The sequence below is a fragment of the Nesoenas mayeri genome, assembly GCF_963082525.1.
Source record: "Nesoenas mayeri genome assembly, chromosome: 7".
Taxonomy (NCBI): domain Eukaryota; kingdom Metazoa; phylum Chordata; class Aves; order Columbiformes; family Columbidae; genus Nesoenas; species Nesoenas mayeri.
This window is the reverse complement of record NC_137551.1, coordinates 30,765,886-30,783,632: the sequence shown is the minus strand read 5'-3', so window position 1 is coordinate 30,783,632 and position 17,747 is coordinate 30,765,886. Positions and strand designations below refer to the sequence as shown.

At 42.8% G+C, this 17,747-nt stretch overlaps 1 protein-coding gene across 12 annotated transcripts in view; it reads right to left on the bottom strand.

Annotated features, from left to right (window-relative positions):
* Positions 1 to 2,563: 2,563 nt before the first annotated feature.
* The window catches only part of TCF7L2 (transcription factor 7 like 2), a 177,607-nt gene continuing 162,423 nt past the window's right edge, over positions 2,564 to 17,747 (bottom strand). For 3 of the 12 annotated variants that reach the window (XM_080348021.1, XM_080348026.1, XM_080348027.1), the window contains 3 exons: positions 16,991 to 17,098; positions 12,116 to 12,168; positions 2,564 to 4,721 (listed from right to left, as the gene is read on the bottom strand). In XM_080348021.1, the coding sequence (XP_080204147.1) occupies positions 4,289 to 4,721; positions 12,116 to 12,168; positions 16,991 to 17,098 (594 nt within the window). In that variant the 3' untranslated portion in view covers positions 2,564 to 4,288. Of the gene's footprint in view, positions 4,725 to 9,279; positions 9,713 to 10,040; positions 10,364 to 11,515; positions 11,567 to 12,115; positions 12,169 to 16,990; positions 17,099 to 17,747 lie in introns of those variants that run through there. The other 9 variants (XM_080348032.1, XM_080348022.1, XM_080348023.1 and 6 more) reach the window with 6 other exon arrangements.

Sequence of the window (17,747 nt, the reverse complement as noted above, 5' to 3'; positions counted from 1 at the left end):
GTCTCCTGAACATACAGTACATTGACTTGCTTCCGTGCCTTATCCCATAAAAACAGGTGGAAGCAATATCTACATTGAATTACCTACTGTACACAGGGCCCCATGGTGTCCCGTGGCAGCCCCATACAAGGATAGAATGCGCCAGTTTGTCACCACCCTGCTCTGGAGCTTGTCCTCACCTACATGGATCTAAGGGTGAACAGGGTGACCAGACCGTACCCCTGGAGCCTGCTGCCAACCCCATTTTAGATGTACAATGCAAGGGAAGGGCTTTCCTTCCACCATGTTTCCAGCATGCCTGGCCTGATGGGGTTCTCGGCTGCGACTCCTGGGCACAAAGGGAGATCATACAAATAATGGTGATTTTCTCCTCAGAGCCTTGACCCAGCTCAGGCCCTTCGAGCAAGGGGGATTTGGAGGTAAATCTGAAGGCATAAGCTCATCACAGGACACAGCCAATGCACAACCTACCGGAAACCCAAGTAGTTGCTTTCCCAGGAATATGCCATTGTTTTCCTCAGAAAAAAAAGAGTTCCAGCACGAGTTATCCACCACTCGGTGAGCTCTGCTCAGTCTGTCTTTTGAACACATGCCTCTCTCACTGGACACACAGATGGAAAACCAATTTGTCCAGGAACAGTGTTTTTGGACTCTGCTTTCCACAGGCTTGCTAATAAAGCAGCAAGCAAAGAACACGCTATTTTGCCGAATATGTGAATCATACCTTGATGGTATCTCCTTTGAATCATGGTATTCAAAGATCTCCCTGGAGCACCATGTTTTACATTAGAAGAGAGCAGTTATCCCCAGCAGAGATGCAGCACATGTCTGGCTGATGGATGGCCATGCTCCAGCGAGAGGCAAAACGTTCAGGAGAAAGGAAAAAAAAAGCTGTTCCCTAGAAACTCTAAATACTAAGAGAGTAATTCAAGTACTGTGTTCAATTTTGGGGCTACCAACAACAGCAAGATTTGGCATCTTCCACAACTTCATAGCAACATCCTCTCCCCTGTCCCAGAGTCCCGTCCCACCCGTGCTGCCCAGGTGTCTCTCACGGGTGACAAGGGGACACGTTCCACTCAAGTCTTGGGGAGTGTCATAGCAGACCACAGCACAAACAGCATCAGGCCATGGATCAAGGGAGATAAATAGTGCCTGGTGAAAAACTCACCGTGACTTATTCCCTCTAATAGGAAATATGATGCAATATTCATGTATATTACCCTTTATTAACATGCCTGAAACAACAGCAACAAAAAGGTTTTTGGGTGGTAAACTAAACACTAAGACAGTTGTACTAATTTAAAGTACTATATATTCTGTTTAAACATTATTTAGTACTTCACCCAGTACCTACCAGCTCCTCTACAAAGCAAATTCCTTCCACAGCCAACAGACAACTGCTTTGCAGCCAGTTTTGGTTTCATCGCACTTTGCAGCGAGGGCAGCAGGGTCCCAGCTTCCCAAAATAGCCCCGTTCCCAGCTCTCTGCAGATCACTTCCCCCGTTTTCCCATATGAAGAACTTACCCTTCCCGCAGAGTCCATCGAGCCTGACTGAAGAGAAGCATGTTACCTGAGCATGACGGCAGGGAACAAGCCTGCTCCGAGACCTTCGCATTTGATTGCCCTCAAGTGCCAACGTAGAAGTTACTGTGGCTGCGACTTTCCAAGATGATCAGGGCTACGGTAACATCCGCTTCTAAGAGATTCCTGAAAATTATGAAGCTTCAATCCCTACTCTGTTAACAAAAAATCCCAAACAAATCAGCTATTTTATAAAAAATTCCTGAATCTAAGTTCACTCTCATCCTGGAGAATCTGCGGGCATTGCTGCATTGGGTAGACGCTGGATGCTCAGTGTGGAGAGCTGTCTGGGCTACAAGGGCTCATTGCATTAAAAAATATATATATAATTAAAAAAGAATGTATATATGTATGTGTAAGGACGGCAACAAATCTATCCAGGAGTTAAACCCTAAGGCCGGCACACAGATTCTGACTCATTAGGGCTACCTAGCCTGTCCTCTGCGACCTTTATAGTGCATCAGCCGTGTGTTTGTGGGATCATCTGGTTGAACAAAAATGCTTTAAAACTGAAGGTATCACCCGCCCTGGTGTCCTGTCCCCGAGTCAGGATCACTTCATGTGATGGGCTGACATTACTAACACGTCCCACTTGCCTTTTGCCAAACCACGTGCTATTTGCTTTAAATAAGAAAGGGTTTTCAAGGCTGGCTACTCACGTACAAGCTTGCTGAGCGGGGAGCGGGCTACGACAGGGCAGATTTAGCAGGTGGCAGCATGGGAATGCGAAGGATTGCTCATAACTAGAGCTGCCCGCACATCACCATCATTTTCACATATGTATTTTGTCAAGGAATCTGTAAATCTTTGTGGCCAGAGCAAAATGCAGTCAACGCATAAATGAGTTGACAAGTCATTCTCTGCACATACTAAGTTGCTTTTATTAATCCAGAACTGCATGCTACAGATACTGTACAGCATGAACATTTATTCATTACAAAAAATGGCTTCCAAACCATTAAAAATGAAAATCGGAATAAGAGCATAAAACGGAACAGTAACATCACAACTGTTAGGAAACATTCAAAGTATTCACAAAAAATGTTATAGTTAGCATCTTAATAAACCAGAGAAAAATCTGAGACAGTTTTACAATCGCTTCATGTCAACTACAATGGCACTGAATGAACAGATGAACAATTTTTCAGCTTTATACAGCATTTTTTTGCAACATCAACATGCCTAGGTTTTTTTTTTTTGTGTTTTAAGTTTGCTACCTACCTGTATGTAGTAAGTGTACATAAAAGTGGCAGTCTGATTTTCCTTTTATGAATAATCTAATATACAGAATTTGGCCCTTAAGGGTTTATACCTCTTCATTTTAAATGCTTTCCGGACAATCTGCTACCAAACACGTCTGTTATAGGTGACATTAAAACTACATACATATCTACCTATGTAACATCACAGCAAAACATGATGAACAAAAAAATTACAGCATTAAAAAAAATAATAATAATAATAATAAAGTCATCGGGAGAAAGTTAAAAGTCATTGAGAATTTTGGCACATACAAATTTTGCACATAGCCTGCAGTCCTAATGTCGCAGGGGATTCAGCTGCAGTTCTGAACAGGAGACACTTGGACCTTGCTATTTCTCAAACAGCGGCGCTAAAACTTCCCTTGCTAAATTTTCAAGTCTTTTCGTTGTGTAATGGCTTTTAAAGCAATTTTTTTTTTTACTTCTTACACTATTGATCCTTGAAAAGATGCATCTGCGAACGTCCGTTTGGTGGCAACTGCGTGTTGTATAGCAAAAAAAAATAAAATAAAATAAAATCGTGAAAAGAAATCAAAAACAAAAGTCCCGGAAAAAAATATATATACACATTTATATATAAACTTAAAAACCTTGTACAAATGAGTTGTTATATATAAGATGCTTACACTAAGGGAAAAGAAAAAAAAAAAACAACTTTATACAATGTTTCGAGAAAAAAAGGAGAAAAAAACATTTAAAAAGGGACAACATACAGATACAACAAGCAATTTCTAAAGCAATAAATACTACTGGTCCAATAGCGTTGTGATACTTTTAATTGTTGAGTAGCGTTCCCTCCCCCAAAAAGAACAACACCATGGAACAAGGTATATTAACACATTTTTTTTAACCCTTTGTTTCTGTACATTTAAACAATAACAAGTAACATCACAATAAAGGTTGTTTCACACAAGGAAGGAAAAAAAAAGAAGTAGTAGTGGCACCGCATTCGTTGTGCCCTTAAAGGTTTAAAAACCAGATGTAAAATGATTGGTTCGCAAGCTCGTATTTAATACAAATAATAAAGAACCAATGCCTCCGGCAAGGGCTGCTTCAAAATTGCTTCTTTTTTTTTTTTTAATTTTTAAAATCAGTCTTTAAAACTAAGCTATTGGAACTACATAACAATTATGTATATATATATATTTTTTAAACGCTACAAAGACTTTAAACAGCTGTTGATAAAAATTTTGGCAGAATCATGAGGCTTTTCTCATCTACATATTTAAAAAGGAGAAATTGAAATAAGAATGGGTCAAATATTGACCAATGAACTCGATAAAACATCAACTAATGTAGCCACGTGGCACGAATTAAAAACGAAACCGAGAAAACGACGACGAACAGCGGACGGCGACGAGGAGAAAGAAAACCAAAATCCCAAATCCCAACAGAATTCAATCCCCCCGAAGGAAACGGAAAGGGCTAACGAGGCTAAAGCTATTCTAAGGACTTGGTTACGAGGGAGAGCGGCTGGGGCTGCGTCCCCGCCAGCGAGCTGTGGGGATGCAGGGAGGAGGTGGAGGGCTGTGCCAGGGATGCGGCGGCCGGCGGGAGGGCGGCCGGCGGGTGGTCCAGGGCCCCGTTGGGGCAGCTGGCGGCGGGCAGGGCGCCGGGCTTGCTCGCAGCGCTCTCGGCGAGGACGAGCGAGGACGGCGGCGGCGGCGGCGGCATCATCACCAGGTGCGCCAGCGGGTCGGGCTTCAGGGAGAGCGAGAGGGGTTGCGTTTGTTCAGTCTGTGGTTTCGAGTCTCTGGCGGGGGAGGCGAGCATGGCGGGGGAGGACGGAGGAGAGTCTAGTAAGCTTCCATCTGAAGAGGGTGGGCTGACGCAGCTGCCTTCACCTTGTATGTAGCGAACGCACTTTTTTTTTCTCCTAGAAACAGGGAGAGAGGCGGCTGTGAATAAAGGGCAGAGACGCCGGCGGAGACAGTTATCTAAAGCAAAGAGCCGTGAATTGGCTACTCTGGGCTCTGCACGGGTGGCACCCCGGCCCCACGTGCCATCCTGGGGGTCTGGCGGGGTGTCCTCGGCACCCAGCCTGCTCGGGAACCTCCCCTCGGCTAATGGATTTGGAAAGGCTTCACCAATGCTCTCTTCATCCCCCTCCTCTTTAGGCTGCCTCCTTTCCATAGCTATTTCAATAACCAGAAAATTAGGTAAGACTTTCTTGGAGCCCACTGCGCTGATCTACAAACTCAACTCTCCTCCATAAAAAAATATAATAAAAACAAAATTAATCCTTCTAAAACAAAAGCTCTGGATAGCTGATGATATCTCAAGCTGTCCCATAACACTGTCCCAACTCAACGGGGCCACCCCTACACCTGCATCACCTGTCATCTCCTATGATGCACAGCCCTTGGGAGGCAAGGACAGCTGCGAACTACAGCTCATTGCTTTCTCCTCTGTTAAGAACCACACCAAATCTAGAAACGTCAAGAGTCGGACAGGAGGGATATATAATAGAGAGAACGAGAGAGAGGGGAAATAAAAACAAACGAACAAACAAAGCAAACAGAAGAAAAAACAGGAAAAGAACAGGATAAACAGAGTATGATCCAAAATAACAAGAATAACTGGTTGTATGGCCTGCAGGTTGTGGCTTTAAATCGACTCAGTTTTACTTTTTGTTCAAAGGGAGAGTGGTAGATTTGGACAGCTGCTCGTCTGTGTTTTGGGGAATTTTCCTCTGAGAGGCCATCCATGTAACTCCAGAGTGGGATCCAGTTTCAGGAGGTGAAGAGCACAATGACAAGTACAAAGGTGAGGAGCAACATGGAGCTTATTTCACACCAGGGAGTATGAGAGTCTCACAAGAGCTGCTCATCCTCAAACAAATGAGCAAGTGACCCGACAGAGATCTTTTCTCCTCCCTCTGTCCACTTAATCATGTAAAGGAGCAATGAAAACAGATGACAGTTTCACACCATCTCTCTTGCCAAGTATATGCAAGACAATTTCAGCATCAGGACAGAAATAATGAGGCAAACCACCACAGCATCTGGCAGAACGACGTTCAGTGGCCACCTTGACCCTAATAACGCTGGCTCTCCAGCCCTCCTATTCACAAGCACACTTTCCATGGGAAGTGCTGAACCACTGTCACACAGCCCGGAGTATATGACAAAGTCCCTCTCAAGCAGCTCTGCTGCTAAAACTCTGGACACTCCGCTAAGCTGCACAAAGCCACCAACGTGAAGGAGCAGGCTGCTCTCCCCTTCCAGAGGATACCTCACCCTTGCTCAGCAACTTCATGAGAAGAAGCGCTCGAGCATGGCACAGCAGCTGAATGCCGCGGGGTGACGTTCCCCACTTGCATGGTGTCCTGGTTCCACTGCTGGTCCTCAATGTTCTCCCTTTTGCATGGCAACTGTGTTTGACTCAGGTTAAACCAAGGTCTGCTGGCTAAGCAATGGGGCTAGATATTTCTCGACTGCAAGGGAGACCTAACCAGCTTGATCCTGGACTTAGAAGACACCATCTCCCGCAGCCAGGAAAGGAACACCAACCCCAGCACCCCATCTTTCCACCAGCTTCAGTGAGGGACCAGTGCTGTGACATCCCTTCCTCCAGAGACTCGGGCTCTGCTCTCAGGTTCTGCTCCACGTTCCACATGGCAATGTAAGGGGTTAGGGCTATTAGAGTTTCAACCACGTTAGCCTGCAGATGAATACATGCTAAAAACTAAGACAACCATGCAACTGAAATGTTAAAAAGAAAGAAAGAGAGAAAGATAGAAGACAGCAAGTTAAGGCTATAAACCATGCTTTATTAGAGCAACGTTAAAAGACAGAAAAAAATTAATTTGGTGGGCTCAAAACAGAACCTACTAATTCTTCTACCCTCAACAAACAACACGGGAAGCCTCTGGCTCTTGGCCAAGGACATTTCTGCTGCTCTTTCTCCCTTTGCCTTGGTCTCACCACTTCTGGCTTCAGCTGGGCAGCGCTACCAGGGCCACAGTTCACGTTTGGATCTAGTGTACAGCTGCCAGTAGCAAAGCAGAGCAGCAATGCTTCACAAAGCCCGCTGATAATAGCTGTGGTAAAGTGGGTTCTCCCAATGTGGAGACTTCAGGACTTCCCCACCACCCCCAAGCTCTGCCTGGCTCACTGATAGTGGTCTAGAAGCCATTCAACTGCATTGCCCTGAACCTACATGGCAATTAAATATTTCACTGGAGGCAGTTTGAATCTAGTAGGCCAAAAATAAGAAACAAACAAAAAAAATGAACACTATTATAAGATCTGTAGCATGAAGAGTTCCCACGGCAAAGCAGACTTAAACGGGGTCTATGTGACTTTTTGACTCTGCAGAGTTAAATAACCTTTTTACAATGAAACCCACTGGTCTGCTACCTGAAGGAACTTTCCTTTGACTAGGACTAAGGTAGCAGATTGCTTCCTCTGCTTCTGCTGTATATTAAATGCTTTAATACTGTGGCCGCTTTTAGTCTGAAAAGGCATTTACTTAAATCACGATGGCTCAAGGCAGGGAGCATTTCTCCAGCCTGTGCCATTCCCACCATGTATTATCTGTGTCATGTACATCTCAGGGTGAGGTGGGCCAGAAGGCATAGATGGGTAAAACCCAAAACCTTGCACACCAAGTATTACCAGAACTGAACAACACCAGGCAAGTCTGGTGAAGTGGAATTAATACATATCCAAGGAACTCTTTGTGCCTGAGCTTTGCCCTCCTTGAAGTGGGAATGAAATTACTACCCCTCAGAAGCACTAGTGAGGATTATTCACTTGTGCACTGCTCTGAAAGCATCAACTGCTACATTAGTCTGGCAAACACTGACAGACTTGGCCCTGCTCATCCTGCCCTTGAAACCAGCCCCAGGACAGCATCAGGAAACCCATAATGCTGGAGTTGCCATGAGTGAAAGCCACAGACAATGACAATGGTTTATTCAGTTGCTGTGAGCAAAGATGTCTCAGTTTCTACTGTAGTACCAAACTGCACATCTTTAGCATCTACCTAAGATGAGCTACAAAAAGCTACCGTTGCTAGCAAATGCAATGTTATAGTGGTTAGGATCAGAACTAGGAGAGAAATGATCTAATATCTAGTGATAAAATGCCTCCATGCATTAAAAAACAAAAAGGCATCTGACTCTATATTAGTAAGTCTAAAGGTATCAGCTAAACCGCACTGCTCAAAACTGATCTCAAAAAGTTGCTCTGATGAGCTGCAAAGATTTCTGACCTAAACCTGGCATAAGAGGGATATTATGCTTCACACGTAACCTAACCACTGTACAGACCACAGGAAGAGTCCCCTTGCTGATAAAATGCAGTTTTAGAAGTACATTGTTTACTTAGGCAGCTAGGGAAAGATAAAGCAACACAAACATGATGTGCCCCCAGTTCTGGTACTGGGCACACAGAGCCTGACAGGCTTCACATAGTCTATCTCTAGAGTACACAAATATCTGCTGATAGCGTGGAGTGAACTAACCACAGAATAATGCCTAATTAAACACAGCATTCAAGCCTTTGGCTAGCATGAGACTCCTGACACAGCGAAGTGGCTACCCACCTCTTCTGGACTGAAAGCTTCTTTTAAGAAACTGCTGCTTTCAAAGCCTGTTTAACACACGTCCTGGTACTGATATCTAAGACCCCGACACCCTGGACCGGCATGCCTCGAGTGGGACAATATGCAATCTGTTGAAGACATTCCTGATGCCTTGTTTTGACATACACCACCACCCTCGATCCCTGTTTTCCTCGACACTAAGCACAAACAAGACTGCGTGCATACACAAAATACGATGGACGTCTGATCTACATTCTAAATGAGATGGAGCACATGGGACTGGCATGAGTAAGAGGGGAAAATGTGGGAGAGGAATCACTACACACAGAGTGTGGTTTGGGTTGAAATACCTACCATCATAATATTCCAAATTCAAAGACTGCTTGTGTCAGAACAAAGAAACAACAAATTTAACCAAATGCGATCATATAAGGAAAAAGGAATGAGAAAAGAACTACTCGGTATCCCTCCACCAAGAAAGAAGAAGTACATACTGAGTTATACATGGAATTAAACTCCAGTAGAACATGGGCTGTTGAAATTTGGGCTCTCTGATATCTTTCATCTCTTTTTAATGCTGAAAATTGTCCTACTAAAGTTGTAATTACTTTTTTCTAGAGCTCAGGTGTTTACAGCTCACTTGTTGGGATAAAATTTAGGGAAAAGAAAAATTTGGAATCAGAAAAAAAAGACATCAGATAATTTAAAAAACTGGTATCTACATAAACCTTACCGAGGCGTAGAAGCCTAGAGGTAGCTGTTTAATTTGGCAAGATAACACAAAAAAAATAGTACAACTTAAGCTGTAAACACTGGCATTTGTATCTCTAATCATGAGAAAAACACTAGTGCTGCAGACCTCAGAACCTTTTCAGAAAGCCTTTAGAGGCAGCGGACATAGACCCAAACGAAAGGCAAAATATAGATGTCCAACTAAACATTCATTTTGCTGACAATCTGGAAAAAAAATATTAAAAAAGCCAAAAAACTGCCAGCTTTAAGGACTTCAAGTTTTCTTGTTCCCAGTTCTACCACCAGGGAGAGGTTATTGGTAAAGAAAGAGAGAAAATGTCATTAAATTAGCAAGGAATTCCAAAGATCAAAGATTATTAGCAATTGATGCTGTGGGGGAGAGAAAGGTGGGGAGTGGGGAAAAAAGATCAAAAAAATAAAATCACACAAATGCACTAAGAGGACAGATTGCTTTTATTTCCCCAAAGGCCTAATGGGTAGTATTATACCTGCATGGTTTGCACCATAAACTCTGTCGGTCAAGCCCGAACAATGCCCGACACTTCTTTGGAGTATTTGCATCTGTTAGCATAAGGTAAACACAAAAAATACAACACAATGGTGGATAGAGCTCATTTGGATGGTGTCATCTTAGCTACAGCTACGTTTTAGCTTTCAGTCACCTCAGTTTTATTTGGTAATCTCCCCTCGTACCAAGGGCAGGAAATAAAACAGGACTTTCACAATCAGCTAAAAGAAAACAACAAAAATATCACCGACACGGCCGTGTGTCTGTCCGGTGTCGGTACCGCGCTCAACGCTGGGTTATCAAGGGCTTTGGGAGCGACTTTCCTTGGGCGGAGGTTTGGAGGGCAGGAGCGTGGTTGAGCCACGGATCAAACGGGCTTAAGGCTGATGCTGTTTTACAGTGGGTTTTTGGCTAGCAGCAGCAAAGAGGAAGGCAAAAAAAAGACCAACAACGGAAAAAAAAGCAAAACCCTTTCAGAGAGACGATAACTCATGGCAGTGTCCCACTCCCTTGTGTCTTCTAGATCACAACACAGAGCTACAAAGCAACAAGGCAGGAAAAAAAAAAGGGGAAAGTACCAAATAAACCAGCTGCAAATCAGCCATAGCGAGTCTGGGAAAACTATACACACCTGCAGGGGCCGCACCAGTTATTCTGTTGATCAAGGCCAAAGCGCGCTCGGCATTTCTTAGGAGCGCTCAGGTCTGAATGAGTTCAAGAAAGCGAGCAGAAAAGGGAGAGAGGAAAAAAAGAAAAGGGGAGGGGGGGGAGAGAGAGAGGAAGAGAGAAAAGGGGAGAAAAAAGAGAAAGATAAAAATAAGGAAAAAATAAAAATAAAAAAGGGAATAAAAATCAATGTCCTTGTTATTAATTGCAAAATATTGACTTTTGATTTAAAAGTTAAAAAGAAAGTGATAATCACATTTTTATTCAACTCTCGAGATTAGCTGTTGCAATTAAAGCTGCAGTATCCCTTTATAAAGGACTGTTTCTTTCCCTTTTAAAAGAACAGGTAGAGGAAAGTCATTGTGGCTGGTCTATCAGAACGTTTCAGACAAGATTGATTTGCGATGGGTTTTTTTATTCTCTTTTTTGATAGGGGGGGAAAGGAAGAAAAGAAGCTGAGTATGGAAGTTAGATCCTGAACATGCTTTTTTCTTCAACTCAGATACAAAATAAAAATAAGAGGAAAAAAAAATAAAAAACACAACAAAAAAAAGAAATTATATCTCCTGGGATAATGCAGCTTTTGGAATAACATTCAATTTATTTGTTTTTATTAATTTGTATTTAAAAGAATGGATAAGAATAAGCAGACTGCGGAATGAGTATGTTAGTATCAGCCAGAAAATAAAACGTAAAGCATGGCAAGGTGCTGAGTTAGTACAGCGAGTGAACTGCAATGAACAGGCTTGAGCAGAAAGGAAAAAAAAATCCAAAATAAAATAATAATAATTAAAAAAAAAATGCATATGCATGCTAATGTGAGAAGACTTAGTGGGAGCCATGAGAAATGCCATTAGATTAAGGAGGTTCATTACTGACTTGCTTCCATTCTTTATCAGTCTCTTTAAAGAAATACTGCATATTCAATTTGCACAGTTAGTACAACTCTTATGTTATTTTTACTGTATTACTGTTTTAATAGCAATTGTTACAAAAACGAAAAACAGAATTAAAAAATACTATCAAACATATAATAAAGATATATAGATAATAAATACTATCACAACGTGTGGATGGTATTTTTTTCTTAATGTCATAAGTGTTTAATGTTAAGATCTATAATGGCAGGAAAAAAAAAATTAAAAAGCAGTTTATAAACTATTTTAAATGACTCAAAATGACGTTAGCACCTGTAATCGGAGGAAGTGAAAGGCAAGGATTTAGGAAACATTCGCTGTGTTCTGAAAAAAAAGAACAAATTACACAAACGCTTCAAAAAAACTAAGTCAGGGCTTCTTCAGAATTGACTATGAGATTGCCTATGCAGTATTTCTAATTTCCTATATAGAATGGCAAACCTCCTTAATTTAAAATGGGTGCGATTTACCACTGTAAGGCATGCATCAGAACATACGAGTACAGCCCAAATTAATACCAAACACATACATACGTACACGCACACACATATGTGCAAAATAAGCAGACAACTTTATAAATGATGGCATAGGCATTACAGCTACGGCTCTGCAGTTAAAGGCTTTGCAATTACTACGTACAAATTCAGCTAACGTCACAAGAGGCTCTTACATGCAATGGCTTGGTTACTGGTTTTAGAAGGGCATAAAAATGCAAATAATTAGAGTGCATTTAAAAAAAAAGGAAAAGGCTGTCTAGTATATGGGCCGGCTCCCCGTGAGGCCAGGAGACTGGTACCCACCTCCCCCTGCCTAGGAGCATCACACCAGGACTGCCACACTGCCACTAAGCAAGAGACTGAGACTTATTTTTACTCACCATTGGTCTCTCCTGGCTGCTTATCCCTTTTCCTCTTCTTCTTCTTTCCCTGCAGGAAACATAACACAAATGAGAAGAATTAAAAAACAAAAACAACAACAAAAGAAACCACAACCCAATACACATCTCCTTGCGACGGGGCTGTCGCTGGTGCGGGAAGGCCCCCGGGGAAGACACCGAAGCATGGTGCCAGCTCACTCCCCATGCGGGGAGGCTTTGGGGGGCCTGAGAGGATGCTCGCCCACCCCATGCCTTTTTGGACACCCTCACTGTAGCACCACTCCCCCCCCCCACACCATAAACAGCTGGGGAGGGGCAGAAGACCTTGCAAGATGCTTCTTCTGAGATAAGGTTATCATCACAACAGAAACATTGACACTTGTATGCTCCTGCTTCAAAAAAATGATTCCTGGTCATGTTTCTGTGAAGTGGGGAGAGTAAGAAGGGGCAGTAGCAGAGATTCAAGGTGGGTGAGTCCATGGCTGAGGTGAGACTGAGCCCCTGGAGCTCCTCAGCACCCAAAACCAACCACTAAAGAAGCTGAGGAAGCCACAATAATGAGCAAAACCTAACAAGCGGGTTTTTCAGTGCACTGACATCTTAACAAGCAAAGTCAGAAAGAGAAAGAAATCCAGATAGAACTACTACCCTTCCCACATTTTGCTCTGTCACAAGAAAAAATAACGAGTGATGTTTTGCTAAACTGTGTCCCTTTCCCAAGCACTATCCCACGAGATGATGCAATTTACTGCGGATTCTGACTGGAGAGAGAAAGGCCCTTTCTCCATTTCCCTCCAGCAGTGTAGGTGAGGACATGACCAGGAGCCCAGCTTCTGTGGAAACCCAATGATCATTTTCCAAGAAAAGAGTTATAAAGGAATAAGTGTGGCTCAAAAGAGAAAAGCAATTTTCTCAGACAACTTATCTAACACTGAGATACAGGCTTTGCAAAGTAGTACAAAAAAGGCCAGTGCAAGGGGACAGAGTAATTTCATTTTCACAGCTCCCCACATACTAAAACCAACAACTCTCAGGCCAGCAGCGTCAACCACGACCAGCACAAGAAAACTTGGCTTTTGAAGATGCAGTAGTACAAGAAGTCGGTAAACAAGACACCAGACCAGCAGTCCCGTGTGGTCAAGAAGGCATAAACATCGCTTGGAAGAAAGAATCTCACAGTACTTTTGAAGGGCTGGATGTATTTGTGGGGAAGCCAAGAGGTCTTCCCACATGGTGAACATCTTTTTCAGTAGGTTGGTCTGGCTCGCAACTAAGTGGTTAACACGGGCTTCAGCCTGGCACATCCACATTTGGGATGCTCACTATGATATGTTCCCTGGAATGTATTAGTAAGAAATTCCCACAACGTGAATACCGAATTTTGATTTGTTGTTGTTGTCATATTTTTCCTCCCCAAAAGCTGGTTTTCTGGCAAGAGGCTTCTGTACTCTTTCCTAGCTGCTTGCTCAGGGTTGTAAACTACTACCCCGCTGTCCAGGCTGCAACAAGCACAGTCTTGTTCACCAGAGTCTTCTGGTAATGAAAAAAGCTGTGTGCACTGCCTGTTTTAAAGGATTTTTAAACAATATGCACATAATCCTGCAGCCTGGATGCTGCTTGGAAATCACCTCCACCACCTCTGAGGTTGTTTTTGGGAATATGGAAAGTTGTCGCTCCGAGTCAATTGCTACAGCAGCCATCAGTCTAACATGACAGGCACACAAGATGGACAAGCATTGCTCCTAAAGCTCTCTGAGAATTAAACAGGGAAAAACGTGGTATTTTCAAGTCCACGTGTCACATAAAGATAGATACAAGAGGCTTGGACTGCTCCATGTACATTGATGCAGATTGACAGTAATTCTGTTAAAGTCAGTCATTTTTTTCCAGCTTTGTAACATTGTAACCGAAACCAGACAACTGCCTTAGCACCATAAGCCTGATTTTTATTTAATCTCAAGGAGGCCACTAGCATAATTAACAGACTGCAACTGTGGTAAATTTGCTTAATTTTTGCAGTACATTTGGGAATTCAAGGGCTATTCCAATTCGAGACCTTATAACTTCTTGACACGAGGGCCGGCCAGAACCAAGGTCAGGAGTCACCTGCCCTTTGAAAACTCTTCAGGCCAGGTATTAAAGTACTACAACCCCCTAGGGAGCCAGGGACCAGGAATTTCTGATCCCTTTTCAACACAAGCTTTGAAAACTCCTCCTAACAAAGAACAGACAGAGGTCCCACTAACTTCTTTAACACCCTTTTCAAAAGAAATAGAGAAGAATCACCTGGCTTGCTTGTTAAGTTCTGTGCTATGAAAAGATACTTGATTACATAGCTAAATTAATACATGGACTTAAGGAAGTAATTATGGCAGCAGTTTTTGAAGTGCTCTGCAGAAGACACCATTTTGCCTTTGCCTCAGATTGTCCTCCTAAGACTGGAGCGGATGGTCTGTAACATTTTCCATCATTGCACTATACAAATTCTTAGGCTACAAGTCCATGTGGATGTAAATACTTGCTAACCGCTTTGGCAGCTGCCTCTACCAAGCCAAACCAATATGGGTTTTGACAGGACTGCAGAGTTCTTTGGTACTAATTCTCTAGACAAGCAGCAGGCAAGGTGACTAGACCCTTACATACTTTTGAGTCTAGCACTCAGTGCCGCTTACCATCTATTAGATCTCAGGAAGAGCAAATGAGCCTTGTGACACCCAGAAGCCACAAGGGATTCCCTGAACCCTCTTCTCTTATTTAAGAGCAAGCTGAAAGCTGCATTTCTTGAATGTACTGCTCTGTTTCTGAAGACCTGGGCTACAGCCGGCCTCTTCCTTGTGCCTGAAGTGAGATGTCTAACAATTTAACCATTTCAAGCAGCCCAAACGTGCTTCCCTTCTAGATGTGTGGAGAGCTCGAGACCCTACAAAATGCCACGGGGAACTCAGAGAGCTCTGAATGGACCAGGAGGGGAGAAATAAATAAATCCTGCAGATGATGCAATTGTGTGATGCAAAGGTACCGTGCTCTCCTCAGGCAGGAAGGTTCCCCCTGAAGGTCACTTGGGGGTACAGCATCAAGCCGCTAGGAAAGCGCCGGCTTTCTCATCCTGTCCTTTTTAGCTCAAGAAGAAAGGGTTTCTCAGTGCTCACACGGTGAGGACAAAAGTAAAAGGTCCTAAACACTGAAGGCTTTGTACATGCCGCTGTCTGTGGCACAGTCACTGTACAGAATGAGCGCTCCTGAAACCTCAGTAGAGCCCATACTCCCTTTTGAACACCCAAGACGACGATACTGCGCAGTGCTGAGGAACTACCTCAAGCCTATGGTCTGACAGTCTCAGGCCAGACTACGCTGAAAAGAAAGGGAAAACGTGTTTAGCAGGAGCAGTGCCTCATCAGGTGTAAAGAGGTTTCCTCCGAGAAGCATGCACAGCTACACCTGCAATGGCTAACAAAGGAGAGCAAGGCAGAGTCCAGCGGAAAGAAAAGATGATCGAGGAAGAACATAAGGATTGGAAAAACGTCCTTAAGTTCATATTGCTAAAGAAGTGAGCATGTGTATTCTCCACTGCTGAAATGGTGGAAGAGCACAGGGAGCTGCTGCTGCTCCAGGCTTTGCTGCAGACTCCAAACTATCTTCTTCCCATCCATACATGTCAAAGTGCAGATTCTCATGGAGGTAAACGTTCCCACATATAAAGCACACGGTATATGTCATTTACAGCAATTATGGTTAAATAGGCACTGATGATGATGGAAGAGAGAGAGACTTCAACAAAACCAGAGTGTGTAACACTATCCATAACTGATACCAGTCTTAGAGCTACTGATCCCCAAACCTGCAGAGAAGTCTGTCTGGAAAGTAGGAAGCGGGGTTTATTCCAGAGTTAGAGACCATGAGAATTTTAGGTGATTCCTATTTAAACTAAAAAAAAAAAAAAGAACACCAAGATGCTGCTACAATCCTATTTAAGAGGGTTTAGAGCTTCACCAATCCACAAACCTGTCAAGAATTTATGGGTTTAGGCTTGCAAACACTTACTACCAGATGCGCCGCTTACCATTCATGGAAGAAGGGATTATATACTATTAGTAAGTGGTTACAATGCTGGCCTTATGTTTTTCACAGACAAAAATTTCTATCACTTTAGCTATGAAACAGGCTTTCTGAAAGGCAGATGTGGGAATCAATCTTAAAAACATGCTACAAATTGATCACAAACTCCAAAACACTTTTTAAAAAAATGAGTAGGGAAAAAAAAAAATAAATGAAAAAGATAACATGGCCAGGAAAAAAGCAAAATATAATTGAGATATACAACAGTAGAGCATGGAATAATTCATTTAACCCCACCTGAGAGTAAGACTTTCAAACAAGTCATGCTTTTGGTTTTGCCAGTCCTCCTCTGAAGCCAGGAAAAGTCATTCTTCCACTTTCCACTACACTCTCACACAGATAAGCACAAGACACTAATTATTCATCTTTTTGGTGAAAAGGAGAGAAGCCATACTATGGAAGTTTTGAATTGGGTTTATAAAATATAATTTAAAATGACCAGCAAGCCAAAGAGCATTTCCAGACGCTGGTACAAGTGAAGGCAAGAGTTTCTTCACTGATCTGTACTGTCATGTCCCAATTCTAACCTTTTACTAGTCCCAGCCTGGAAGCCTCTTCCAAGTGGAGGGCTGGGATTTATCCCCTATAGTTTTAGTATTGCAGAGGGAAGCGTCTGTTGTTGTTACCAGATTGGGATCCCAAGGCACTTTCCAAGTAGTGCTTGTGTGCAGTTGTGTGGTCGTAGTTCAGCAGGTCGCAAACACTTTTCTACAAGCTCTACTACTAAAAAAATTTCCACCTACATAGGAACCTACATAGTTATCCCGTGCAGACCAGCCTGGGTACAGCTGCATATGAAGCTGTCGTTCCTTTCTTGCTAGTTCATAGTATTTCGCTTGTTCTTCTCTGGATAACGCATGCCACTGAGGTGAAGAAACGAGAAAAAGACAAAATAAAAAGCACAAGTGTTGTTTTTTTTTTAAGCATGTTAACAGCAGAGTATATTATTTATATATAAATACAGCTAGAGTTGATTTTCATTTAAAAAAAAAGAGATAAAAACAGATGATCTGGCATGCTGCCATTCATATTTTATTTATAACTCTAGTTAACTCAACTGAGTCACAACTAATCATTTATGTTCACTCAGCCTCACTGTTTCCTGATGAGAGAGGAGAATTAAGAAAACTAAAAAAACCCCAAAGAGCAGGGGAGAGGGTCCATTAGTTGAACCACTTGTTGTGATCCAGATCTGAGTTACAGATGTAGAGAAAGTCTCTCCCCCCCTTCCCCACTGGCATCCCCGCTCCTCTTCTAGCTCTCCTCGTTGCTGATAGCAGTACCGTACTTTCCAAAGGATCTTTCATTCCCCATTTACTGTTCTGCCTGTTTCTAGGATAAAATAAGAAATCTGAGATTTTTCCCAGGTCATGGAAATAACACTGAAATAACACTGCTACTAATTAACTCCCGCTCTTCCCTGTGAATGACCCCATTGGCAAAAACTCTCTGCAAAAACCCAAAAACCAGATGGAGTCTTCCGTTTAGTAACTTCCCTATCCATTATAAACA